The sequence below is a fragment of the Nelusetta ayraudi genome, unplaced genomic scaffold, assembly GCF_046127955.1.
Source record: "Nelusetta ayraudi isolate G7.1 ecotype Tasmania unplaced genomic scaffold, CSIRO-AGI_Nayr_v1 ptg000060l, whole genome shotgun sequence".
Taxonomy (NCBI): Eukaryota; Metazoa; Chordata; class Actinopteri; order Tetraodontiformes; family Monacanthidae; genus Nelusetta; species Nelusetta ayraudi.
The window spans coordinates 7,181,263-7,193,947 of NW_027466110.1; the positions used below are offsets into that span (position 1 = coordinate 7,181,263).

The 12,685-nt window shown below is 45.2% G+C and overlaps 1 protein-coding gene across 4 annotated transcripts; it reads left to right on the forward strand.

Annotated features, from left to right (window-relative positions):
• Positions 1 to 1,460: 1,460 nt before the first annotated feature.
• Positions 1,461 to 11,139, forward strand: spopla (speckle type BTB/POZ protein like a). 4 transcript variants are annotated; one of them, XM_076039837.1, is made up of 12 exons: positions 1,462 to 1,649; positions 2,895 to 2,974; positions 5,041 to 5,158; positions 5,298 to 5,419; positions 5,560 to 5,711; positions 5,808 to 5,935; positions 7,135 to 7,312; positions 8,341 to 8,396; positions 8,562 to 8,684; positions 9,325 to 9,467; positions 9,628 to 9,681; positions 10,239 to 11,139. In XM_076039837.1, the coding sequence occupies exons 3-12, from the start codon at positions 5,081 to 5,083 to the stop codon at positions 10,381 to 10,383; spliced, it is 1,179 nt and encodes a 392-aa protein (XP_075895952.1). In that variant the 5' UTR covers positions 1,462 to 1,649; positions 2,895 to 2,974; positions 5,041 to 5,080; the 3' UTR covers positions 10,384 to 11,139. The 4 variants fall into 4 exon arrangements, with proteins under 4 accessions (XP_075895949.1, XP_075895952.1, XP_075895950.1 ...); XM_076039835.1 differs by having other exon boundaries at positions 1,463 to 1,649; positions 2,890 to 2,974; XM_076039836.1 differs by lacking the exon at positions 1,462 to 1,649 and adding an exon at positions 1,958 to 2,161 and having other exon boundaries at positions 2,890 to 2,974.
• The last annotated feature ends 1,546 nt before the right edge of the window (positions 11,140 to 12,685 follow it).

Genomic DNA, 12,685 nt, shown 5'->3' on the forward strand with positions numbered 1-12,685 from the left:
TTAGTCCCGAGCTCAGGGTCACGGGGGTCTGCTGGAGCCTCTTCCAGCTGTCTTAGGGCGAAGGCAGGGTGACACCCTGGACAAGTTGCCAGTTCATCGCAGGGCCACATAGAGACAAACAACCATTCACACTCACATGCACACCTACGGACAATTTAAAGTGTTCAATTGACCTCACATGCATGTTTTTGGAGTGTGGGAGGAAGCCGGAGAACCCGGAGAGAACCCACACAGACACAGGGAGAACATGCAAACTCCACACAGAAAGGTCCCAGGCCCGGAATCAAACCCACAACCTTCTTGCTGTGAGGCAGCTGCGCTAACCACTGCGCCACAATTTGCGCCACAATTTGACATCATTTCGCAGGACAATCACTTTGGCAATTCCTGTTGAAATGAACCTCAAATTTTCACTTATAGAAACAGATCAAGATTTTACATCTAATGTTTTATTTTTGTTCTGTTTTCAGGTTGAGCCGTACGCTTCACTCCCAAAGAGAAGTCATTTTGCATCTTGGAATATGCTCGCACGCAGTCACCCAGTCGTGACGCAGCACACCCAGTCGACGTGTGCCGTGTCACAGGTGGTGCACATATTGAACACTTGCTAAATCAGTCCCATAATAAACTTATGATGTTCAACACCTAAACTGTTCAGTTTCATTGAGCTAGACTTAGTGTTTTTCAAGATCATTGCTTTTAAAATTATGTCAATTTTTTTGGGGGACAGCCTGTGTGTGTATTCACTGCTTCGGGATACGCCGTGTTGTGCCTTCCGAGATGCTTTTCATTCTGCAGGACTTTGGTTGTCGCCAGTGATTATTGGAGTTACCATTGGCGTTTATGGCCTCCAATCAGCCTTGGTTCATTCTGACCCTTGACATCAACAAGACACAAGTGCCGCTCACTGGATCGCTTCGGCAAGTCGTCCTCACCACGTGTACATGCCTAAATACACTGACTTGCAGCCACGTGATTAACTGATTAGCTATTTGTGTTAGCAAACAACAGAACAGTTTACATAATAAAAGAAAACTCTTTCAAAAAAACAAACATCAGAGTCACGAGCTGAGTTATAACCACAATGCAGAAACATGCTTTTATTTTGACGGTGTATAAGCCTTTGTCTAATTTTTCCCACTACTCAACTAAATTATTCTCAATCACAACGATCTAAAAAGGCTTCCATTGCAAGGATTTATGAGAAGGTTGGAAATTCAAAACATGGAAGTGTGCAGAAAACTTCCCAACATTAAATTATTATGATTGATGTATTTTTTGTAATTCCTGTGGAAGGTTTCAAATTTCGTGTTTGAATAATATTAACATGTTTGGTTTTTGTTTTTTGTTTTTCTATAGGCATCAACATTATTTCCCCTATCGTCCGAATGTACAAAGCAGCTGTAGTACAAAAGCCATAGAGCAGGATGTGATCCACTCCTTAGCGCATGCGCGTTTGCTCTATTTTTTAGCCTGTGAAGCTACGAGCCGTCTAGGCAGTTGTAAGCTAGCCGAGATATAAATTAGACAAAGAAAGCCTGTGAAGAGACTGAGTGGGAAAGAGTGAAAAGTGGCGGAAGGCGCACACAGTGGCTGTTACACGAAGCCACATAAGCTACTCGATATATGTGGAAGCATGGATTTGAAAGGTACGCCTTCCTCACGTCTTTTTAAACTTTTTGCGAGCAGCCTGTGTGGAGATTAGCTCCTGGCTAGCTGCTAGTTAGCTCGCAGTTGTTTTCCTACAGTACTGAAACGTGACGGCTTACGTTAGCCCTCTCGTTAGCCACTGGGATCAGTGAAGGCCCTTTGTTTTGCACCAGGTGTTGCAAATTGTATTTACACCGTTTAAAATTCACTTTGGATATTTTCATCGCTACATGTTTTCGTGACCGAGAGCAACGTGCCTACCAGACGCCACTCTTTTGCTCAGATTTATTGTTAAAATGGTTTGCGTCAAGCTAGCGGATCCGTGTTGGCTGCCGTCTGCGGTTTGAGGCTCAAGTGAAGTGAACATTAATCTCGCTAGTGAGAACAATGTTAGCCCGAGTTAGCCGAATGCGTAGAGTTGACACATTTGCTGCCCATGAAACGTTTAACCCGAAATCGTAGTTCCAGATAATCACGCTGAAATTCCCAACGGACTAGGAATACCCGTGAGGTGAAACGATAAACAATTTACGAAGAGAATTTCCTGTTGACACACCAGCTCACGCTGCGCTAACATCGAGCTGTTGCTTATTAGTGATTTCATGTCATGTCACGGGTAGTTGTTTCCACTTTATGTATTAATCAAGTGCAGCTGGCGAATTTTCCTTGAAATCGTTTTTCTCTCATTTTAGGGGAGGCTGTTTGCAGCTTATTTTAATAGTCAAGTAGCTGCCCGGTCGTATAAGTCGAATACAACCGTATCAAAGGCTACATAGCTTTGCCTGTAGCTGCATTGTTAGCCAAACAAAGTTGCGGGTAAAGTAAAGTTGCCGAGTTAGTTAACTGCTTGTTTTATAGCATCAGTCGTCGATTCTATACAAAGCTGTATGATAATGCGCCACAAAGGTACCTGCTCGTTAAGGTTAAAGAGGGCAAGGAATTTAAGGCCTAATTCTACATTACATGTAAGCAGGCATAGCAACCTGTTATTAACATGCCAAGGGATGCACGCAGTGTTGAGTTCTGTGGCAATTTTTGTTTGGGCTCCAAACGCCTTAATTATCCCGCGGTGTCACTTTATTTACTCTTGGATCACTGATAGCCCTCGCTGGAGGTGCCAGGTCCGGTTTGTGATGAGAATTGTGCCCACACGGCCAGATGGCAGCAGCTAACTTGAGATGCTGATAAGTCGGTTGAAAAGCCTTAGTTGCCCATCTAATATCTAATGTCTCCTTCCAGAATAGAGCTTGAAGATGGGGCCATGAAGGATCCTGTGTGATGACTTAAGAAAAACCGCCACATTTGATTTCAACGAGTTGAAGAGGTGATGACAGATCTTTTTTGGGGGGGATTTTCTTGCCAATTCATGTTGATGCAGATTTTCCAACTTTTAACAAAAAAAGACAACATAGCCAAACGTGTGTGTGTGTGTTGCCACACACACTTCTAACCTTAGTAAATAAATAGATTTGGTGCAATGTTGCTGTTTGCGGCGAATGCAATGGGCTTTAAAGCAAGCACACTGAACGGCTGCGCTTGCACATTCAAACTGGCTCCAGTTGATCATTTAAGCTTATACTGTGTTCGTGTGTGTGCGTGCCACCGTTTTATTTGGTCAGCCTGTGATTTTTGTTTTATTGTGCACGCAATGTAAATCACATGATATCACAAAATGGCTCAAGAAGTAATATTCAAATATGACCCTTCATTCTCTGCCGTTGTGTCTTTGCCATGTTGCATGAAGTCATGTTTTTGTGTGTAAATACACTGTTGTAGGTTATCACCTCTGCACTTCAGTTGCCCATTTAAAAAAAAAAAAAAAAAGTTAAAAAAAAATTAAACCACCTTCACAAATTTCTTGAAAAGCCCTTAATTGAGAACGGCATAACTGGGGGCATAACAAGAATAGGAAGGGGGAACCATTTTCAGTCGTAAGTCTCCTTGAGTAGTTTTGCACCATTTGATTGTCTGGACTGCTGTGTTGTTGGTTTTTTTTTTAGTGTTATGGCCCAGTTTAAACAGACACTGTATGTGTGTGCATATGCCCACAAACAACTTGTGTTGTGTAAACAAGCATTTTGTCCTCGTCATATTAGCAGTTAGCGCCATCAGCGTCGACGCGCAAACTTATTGGTCAAATGTTAGAATAAAGACTTTAGGGATGAAATAAAGGAGACTTCGACATTCTGTAACTTTGCTCCCACTTGAAATGAGTGTGACGACTTGTTCAACGTTTTAATCACAGTTGGTGCTGTGCCACTGATCCATTTGCATTCATGACTGTTAAAATATAGAGAAACATTTCTCCCAGTGAATTTGGATTTCATTAAAAAAAAAAAAAACATCATAGGATTAGTCATAATTAAGAGATTAAAAGGTTGTACTTGTTTGTTAAAAAGTAGTGAAGTCATGAGCCCAAAAAAAGATAAGAATTCTGAGATGTAAAAGGAGAATTGAGGTAAACGGTTAAGAAAAAGATTTAAAAAGTCAGAATGACATCCACAGTTGAAACGATGAGATAATAAGTCGCAATTATCAGACATCAAATGCAGAAGTGCAGCCACGGTTTAAACGGCTCACTGATTCATTTCAAATAAGAGCCACGGTTTGGCTCAAATGGTTCTCGCAGCTCTGAAACGACTCCTCCTCCTCCTCCTCCTCTTCCTCTTGCTGAGTATGACCACACGCTCCTAACCGTGGCTCTACAGCAAATTAAATCTTTTATTTGCCCTCTGGTTCCTGCAGAGTTGCACAGGGCAGATGCACCGTTGAAGGGGTTTTTAATGCAGGAAGCAGCAGCAGCAGCAGCAGCTCCGGCGCAGACACAAACCAGACTGATGACTTTTACTTTGTTTAGCTGCCTCACAACAAACTCAGTCCATGAGACCCATCAGTCGTCACGTTCATCCGTCATCAATAGCCCAGCGTCATTTCAGCTACTAGTGGAGCCAATTCCCTCCCCTTTCTTAAACACACACACACAACCTTGCTAGCTAGTAAAGAATTCTGACTGTTGTGTCTCATGGTTCTGATCTCATAGTTTCAGCCTTTTTGTCTTGAGTTTAAATTTTGTGAACTTATCGTGTGTGTGTGTGTGTGTGTGTGTGTGTGTGTGTGTGTGTGTGTGTGTGTGTGTGTGTGTGTGTGTGTGTGTGTGTGTGTGTGTGTGTGTGTGTTCTAAGCTCAGTTTTGCTATTTCTTTTGTTTTCCACTGGGGTGTAACTGTAAGGCCCCAGATGAAATAAGCATCCAGTGGCGTCTGAGCAGATTAGAAACATGTCAGGCATTCTTGCAGCTGAATCACTGGGGGGAAAATGAATGTAGGAGCTGAGACGTCGTGTGGGGGGGGCTCTTGCTAAATCTTTTGTCTTATTTTCTCCAACCCGTCAGTGCTTTAAGAAGAAAAGTGAGTGGTACCTCGACGTTGGTGATGTCACGGGTTCCCACCCCCCCTCCCCCTGGGGAGATGTCAAGTGGACCTGTGGCAGAGAGCTGGTGTTACACGCAGGTATTGACATAAGTGGCCCCAAGCAGGTGGTCCTGGATCTCCACAACGCAGTGACTCGTCCACTTCCTGTTGATGGGCACTGACCACCTGGAGTCACACTCAACTCATTGTGTTTTTCTTTTTTCTCTGCCTTTTAAAGGTTAAAGTCGTGAAGTTTTCCTACATGTGGACCATCAACAACTTTAGTTTCTGCCGAGAAGAAATGGGGGAGGTGTTGAAGAGCTCCACCTTCTCCTCCGGCCCCAACGACAAGATGAAATGGTTCGTACTCGACACATCCTCCGAAACAGTACAGCATTATTCCGGGGGTGTGGCGGGGGGGTGGATAGCAATCGTCACTCCATGAGGTTTTTTTGCGAGAATCCCGCTCACGTCCTCTCCCCCCCCCCCCCCCCTCCCAGGTGTCTGCGTGTCAATCCGAAGGGGCTCGACGACGAGAGCAAAGATTACCTGTCCCTGTATTTACTCCTCGTTAGCTGTCCAAAAAGTGAAGTCCGAGCAAAGTTCAAGTTTTCTTTGTTGAACGCGAAGAGAGAGGAGACGAAAGCGATGGGTGAGTGTCGACCGCTTGGGAGGTGCTTGTATTTATTTATTTATTTATTTATTTTATCTTTCGCTCACTCACAACTTGTTTTTCTTCCCGCTACAGAAAGCCAAAGAGCATATAGATTTGTCCAAGGCAAAGACTGGGGCTTCAAAAAGTTTATACGGAGAGATTTTCTACTGGACGAAGCCAATGGACTCCTACCAGACGACAAGCTCACCCTCTTCTGCGAAGTAAATACCTTTTCGCTTTTATCCCCTCTGTCAATACGGTGCAGACTTGCCATTTTAGCGGCGGCCTCCACTTTTTGCAGGAATGGCAACACACGAGCCTTCACTTGTCCTGAATGAGGCCGTCTGTGTATGGGCTCTTATTGGAAAACACATATTTATCTTTGCTCGCTGCTCGCCACGCCGATCCTTCAGTTCTCTCTGTTTGTCTTCTGTCTATTTGAAATGATCGGTGGAGAGAATATTATAGTGCTTCCAGGAATATCCTAATTAATGTTTTGTTTTGTTGATTTTGTGTTTAATGCCTTGATTTGTTTCAGATTTTTGGCTCTTTTGTGAGCGCTAAGCCTTTTTATCTGGATTTGCAGGGATCAGCAGATAATCACTTCTCTCTCTCTGCCCCCCCCCCCCACCCCACCCCCCAAAAAAAGAAAACTTACATTTACATTTTTACATTTCCCCCCAAAACAAAAGTTGTTTTTTTGTTTGTTTGTTTTTTAAAGAATGCTTCAAACCTAATCCTGCTGGCATTTTATTTTGCAGGCAATCTCACGTGATGTTGTGCCATCAAAATATTCCCCCAAAAATTATAGCCACCCATATGTTAGTGAAGAATAAACAACACATTCAGGTTCAGACGTCGCCGTCGTTAATTCTCCAAAGCTGTCGCGTGTCGTCCCTCTTTCCCAACCAATCAATGCAGAATCTGCTGCGGCCTTTTTTCTGTGAGGAGACCCCCGAGCGGATCGGTCCAACAGTCAGTGGACCTGCTGAACCGCATAACATCGCAGTCCCTCACAATTCCCCCGGCTGCCGACGGCCTCAGAAAAAATCAAAAGCTGCTCGCGGTCCCGCTCGCAGCTGCTCGCAGCGGCTGCTGGTGCCGCGCCCTCTCTTCTCAGACGCCGTGGCAGCGGCGGCATTCGCTTCGAATGACGCAAAGCTCTGAGAGCCGTTTGAGCAACACGTGCCTGCTGCTGGGAAACAACCGTGGTGCAAACGCTCCGACAGAGAACTGAAATGACTTATCGAGGAAGTTGTGATGGGGATCTAATTGGCTGAATTGTGCAGAGAGTCGCTCAGCGGGGGGGTGAAAGCACAAATTGTGTTTTTCAACAACTGAACTCTCGCTCTCTCTCTCTCTCGCTCTCTCTCTTTTTCTCTCTGTCTCTCTCTCTCTCCCACTTTTCCTCCCCACGCAGGTGAGCGTGGTCCAGGACTCGGTGAACATTTCAGGCCAGTCCAACATGAACATGCTGAAGGTCCCGGAGTGTCAGCTCTCGGACGACCTGGGGAACCTGTGGGAGTGCTCCCGCTTCACCGACTGCAGCCTCTACGTCGGAGGGCAGGAGTTCAAGGCCCACAAGTCCATCCTGGCAGGTCGGACTTCTTCCTCGCTTGACGCTGACATTTTTTTTTCCACAAAGGAAAAAAAGAGGCTGTGCTTGTGAGCAGCCTCAGATAGAGCAGGTTGTGCAGCTGGTGCTAATCCAGCCGAGCCGGCCGGCCGGCCGGCTTGGCCCAGGTGACCGCAGGAGATTGAGAGGCTGCATCTCGCTCCTCTTCAGCTCGCCTCCATTAGACACGGTGGCAGCTGCAGCAATCGGCAGGGGGTCGGGGTGGGCTGGGGATGCTGACCGTGCGGCAGCTTCACCGATTCTGCAAGCTTTGAAGATGCAGGTCATAGTTCAGCGTTGATAATTTGTGTCGGAAAAAAAAGTTATTTTTTATTTTCTCAGTGTGTAGCTGCGTTGCCATGACAGCTTTTCATAAAATAAAAGCAATATTTCTGAATTTTCGACAAAGTGCGATTGTGATTTGAAGGCGTTTCCATTGAATGGTGTGAAGTGCATAAGAATAAGTAATAATGATAACAATAATAATAATAATAATAATGATAATAATATTATCATTATAATATTATTATAATATTATGTGAGGAGACCTTATTATAATATTATTATTATTATTATTATTATTATTATTATTATTATTATAAGAATAAGTAATTCTTGTAAGTCTTGCAGGACATTCTGTTTGCTTTTGTTTGTTTGCTGTCAAGAACTCCGGTACGTCACATCCGCTGACATGTAAATGCTAGAAAAAAAGTGTTTCCGTGACACTTTTGCGATATACCTCTATATGGATACGTCTGAGAAACCACCTCATGAGAGCAAGAGCATCACAACCTTTTAGGCACATTTGAGAGGTTTTTCCAAGTTTTGCTGTTTCCATGACCCGTTTTGTATTGCGAAATGTTGGTTTTGTGAGGGTTTTTTTTGTTTGTCAGTTTTTTATCTCCGTTTGTCATCCGAATGTTGATGTGCTGATGACTCCAGCTAAAGGCTAAGATGCTGGTTGTGATAGCCACTGGTGCTAATGCCTATGTTCAATTGATTCCACAACAGCGAGGTCACCGGTCTTCAATGCTATGTTTGAACATGAGATGGAGGAAAGTAAAAAGGTAAGAACTGTTAAAGCTGTGATTGTTTCTTCTTTTTTTTAATTAGAAGCACTGTTATTATTGAACCTCCCGTCTCGCCTCGTCTCAAATCAAACCCACCCTGTGTGGCGTCGCCGTCGCTCCTCCGTCCTCGCTGACGCCTGCTGTTGTGCCGTTTCCCTGCAGAACCGCGTCGACATCAGCGACGTGGACCCCGACGTCTTTCGGGAAATGATGGGCTTCATTTACACGGGGAAGGCCCCCAACCTGGAGAAGATGGCTGACAACTTACTGGCGGCAGCAGACAAAGTGAGTGTCCTGAGCAACTGCCGTCCCAACGTTGCGATTTGTGTGTTTCGACGTCTTCCTCTTAAGTGAGATGCAGGTTTTTTCCCCCCGGACATTTTAACTCAACCAAAGAGCTGCAACGCTCGATATCCCATGTAAGGGGAATTGAAGTTCAAGGGTCAACACGCCTCTTGACTCAGTTGAGTATCTGATTAGTTTATTTATTTGAACCGTTAGTAGAATAGAATAGAGTTATTGAGCCCACATTGGGAAACTGTGCCGTTGCAGCACGAAAAACAATACAAAAAATAAACTATGCAGTAATTACAAGAAGAGTCAAGTAAATCTATACGCAGCAGAGATAAGCAAGGTTTTATGAACCATCAGCGCAGTATTTGCCATTAAGTTGCCGCGTTTTATCAGTTTCACACCATCGCACCCCGTGAACGTCTCCGGTCCGGCTCGGTCTGTCGGACTCTCAAAGTTTGAGGACTGGGATCCTGCTTGCAGCTGCGACTGCAGCGACTCGCGCCCAAAGACAAAAAGCCTCCAACCATCGGGATCCCTTTGTGCATCCAGGGTGTTAACCAGTGCCTTTTGTGTGTCCCTCCCTCCTCCTTCCCCACCCATTACCCCCCCCCCCCCCCCTCTTCTCCCCCAGTATGCTCTTGAGCGTTTAAAGGTCATGTGTGAAGAGGCCCTGTGCAACAGCCTTTCAGTGGAGAATGTGGCTGAAACCCTCATCCTAGCAGATTTGCACAGCGCCGAGCAGCTCAAAGCACAAGCCATAGATTTTATCAACAGGCAAGTATCGAAAGAGAGAGAGAGAGGGAGAGGGCGAGCGAGGGTGGAGGAGAGGCGGAGGAGGAGGGGGCGGGAAAAAAAAAAATGTGGAGTGATAAATTCCTGCTGCCATTTCTGTTTACCAGCCCTGAATGCTTACCTTTTTATCTCCTTGCCATAGGTGCAGTGTCCTGAGACAGCTGGGCTGTAAAGATGGAAAGAACTGGAATAGCAAGTATGTAATTAGCTGATATATGTGACACAAGATTAATAACGCGGCCCTTATCGCTCCCGCCGCCACCAGATGCATTTAGAATTCATTGTTTTAGCCGCGGCAGACGGAGCGGCTGTTTGCCTGTTCAGTTTGAGGCGCCGTATCTTTGTATCCCGGTTATTAATAGACTCATACCTGAATAAACCCTGGGAATGAAACATTTGTTGAATTTTGTTAAGGGGGGGTGGGGGGGTGGGGGTTGGCGGCGTCTTTATTTATTATTTTTTGAGCTTCTCCCCTCTGCCGCGATGCAGTGGGCGGCCGTGCGGGCACCTTGAGCTGCGCCACTTGTTTGTGCGTCTGTGTCGCGCCGCAGTCGTCGCCTCGGCGCTCTGAGCCTGCGCACGCCAGGCGCTAATGGCCCTTCTCAAGTTTATCGCACCAGTTGCAAATGAAGCCCCACTTGTTTGCTCTGTCATTACCCCCTCGTTTGTGTTTATTGATTTTTAATGTGCACACTCTCGTGTCTGATCCCCTTCTTTCTTCTTCTTCTCCTCCTCCTCCTTTCTTCATTTCAGTCATGCCACAGATATAATGGAGACTGCGGGCTGGAAGTCAATGATCCAGTCGCACCCTCACTTGGTCGCCGAAGCCTTCCGCGCTCTGGCCTCGGCACAGTGCCCCCCCTTCGGTCTTCCCAGGAAGCGTCTAAAACAGTCGTGACCGCCCGACTCCGCCCCCGGGACTGTAGCAGAGGGTCTGCAAAGGAAGGACTTGCGGGGTTACCACTCTTATTTCCACCAAAACTGCACACACTTGAATTCAAGAGAAGAAGACGAGGAGGAAAGAGGATGAGGAGGAGAGTGGAGCGGTGGCCCGGCAGTGTGGGGAGGCTGGCACGTGGACGGCTGATATCGGCAGATTAGGGAAGGAAAAAAACTGAGGTAAAGTTGGTGTTGCTCGCTTGCCTCGCTGCTCCAGACGGAGTCTCGCCCTCCGTCGGGGCGGCAAGTCAAGCTGCTTGCTACCGTTTCTTTCTTTTTTTTTCCTCTAATTTTGAAAATGGCCTTAATATATCTGCCATTGCTCTGGAGCCGCTCTGGAGAACTTTGTCTATTTTACTCTGTGCCTGCCTTGTCACAAAGACCAGGCCTCCTCCAGGTTGCACTAGTTCCCATGAATAGTCATTTTTTGATATGTTCTAAAGGAACGTAACAAAGGTTTAACTAAAAGTGGGGAAATATTATATATTTGTAATGTTTAGCCCATTTTGTGACTAGACATTGAGAAGCATGAGAAAACTTTCAGTGCGAGGTCAGTTCTTTACACTTTTTAAAAGATGCGTATGCCCCATATTGATGGCACCATTTCTATGTAAATGATAAGTTGAACCATCTTCTGAAGACCAGTGTACAAGAAAGTCTATTTGCGTATATGTGTTGGGGGGGAAGAAAAACAAACAAACAAACAAACAAACGGGGGGGAAAAAATAGTGACCTGCCATTACGGAAACGGTCGTCGACCCCCGGCGACGCGCGAGTCAGAACGTGTCCATACTTCGGCCCTGATATATTCAAACATTGGACATATTTACTCAGCCTCCCATTCCTGAGCAACATATTCCAGATCATACGTCTGTGAACTGTTATAGATGATGAAAAAAAAATTGAGAATTTATGTCCTTAGTATCGCCAACTTGCAAATATTATATATTCTCAATATATTGTGGTTAACCTAAAGTGGAGAGACTAATGCATGGTCATGTTATTGTCAAAGAAAGTGTCCAAGTACCAACTTTGGTTTTTTTTTTAGTTTTTTTTTTTTTTTTTTTTTAACAATTTTTTTTTTCTGCAATTATCTGACTTCTTTGTGCAGAATTTGTGCGACGACATCGACGAGAGAAAAAAAAAAAAGCAAACAAATGACGAAAAAAACCCATCCTCTAACATGCTTGGATATTTGTAGGATGCTGAGCATCACCTCTACTGGCAATGTTATTGTGTGTTCGAATGGGGGAGGGGCGGGGGGGAGAGTTGTCATGTTTATCCAGTCCGTCTCGTACGTAGCGTGGTGTGACCGGCACTTGAGAGGATTTTGTAAATTAAAAAGACAAAAAAAGAGACAAATCATTTTTACATGATATTACTCATCATTCAAGCATCATGTTTAAATGTTGAAAAGCTCGTGTTTGGAAGAAGAAGACGGAGACGGGAAAAAGATGAAATTGTTGTCTGCAAGAATGCCTGCATTAACCCATTAAACCATTTTCCAGCAGTCTGAAGGATGTTTTTATTCTTTCATTCATGTATTTGTTCATTTTAAACCGAGAGCTCGCTCACTCTGCAACACGTTCTGAAACACCCTGACCCTCCTCTTCATGGGCACTGTTGGCATTATCACATGTTGGCTGTTGAACCCATCAGGGTGCATGAAAAGAAAAATGAAAAACTTTTTATTGAGAAACCCTCGTGCCCCCCCCCCCCCCCCTCCGCCGCCTGCCTGGCCATGCACGTGAATGCGTAGCACAGCAGCACCAATTAGAGCGAGCGGGCGAGCGAGCGAGTGTTGGCGTGCGGCGTCTCCTCCGTCCTGCTGGAAACGCAGACGTCTTCATCCGCAGCTCGCTGATCCTCGTCCGCCTCTCCGCTCAGATCGCAGGAAGAGAGGCTGATATCATCTGGGCTTTCGGACCCTCTGCAGCCTTTCATCTGCCTCCGCCTCTTCCCGCCACTCCTCACTCTGGCGCTCGCAGGAGCAGATGCCTTCGCTGGCGTCGACATCGATGCGTTTGAAATTATCTGCATTCTTTTTTTTTTTTTTTTTTTTTTTTTTATTAGGATGGTAGGAAAGCGACGGTTTGATTGCCACACACATTTTTCTTTAAAAAATAAAAATGTAGGTTTTGTCTTATTGACTCAATGTCGCCAGTCCTGCCCGGTAGATTATTTTTGTATTAAACTTGAAAATGCTCTTTCATGACACTGCTTCTGTCAAATGGCTCATACGTTCTCTTCAACACACCTCA

Bases quoted from the DNA above. Each gene is read 5' to 3' on its own strand.
- spopla (XM_076039834.1), top strand. From the start codon at position 1,627: ATGTGGAAGCATGGATTTGAAAG. The intron at 5,420-5,559 runs GTTCGTACTCGA...CCCCCCTCCCAG, and splicing joins CCCAACGACAAGATGAAATG to GTGTCTGCGTGTCAATCCGA. The intron at 5,712-5,807 runs GTGAGTGTCGAC...TTCCCGCTACAG, and splicing joins AGAGGAGACGAAAGCGATGG to AAAGCCAAAGAGCATATAGA.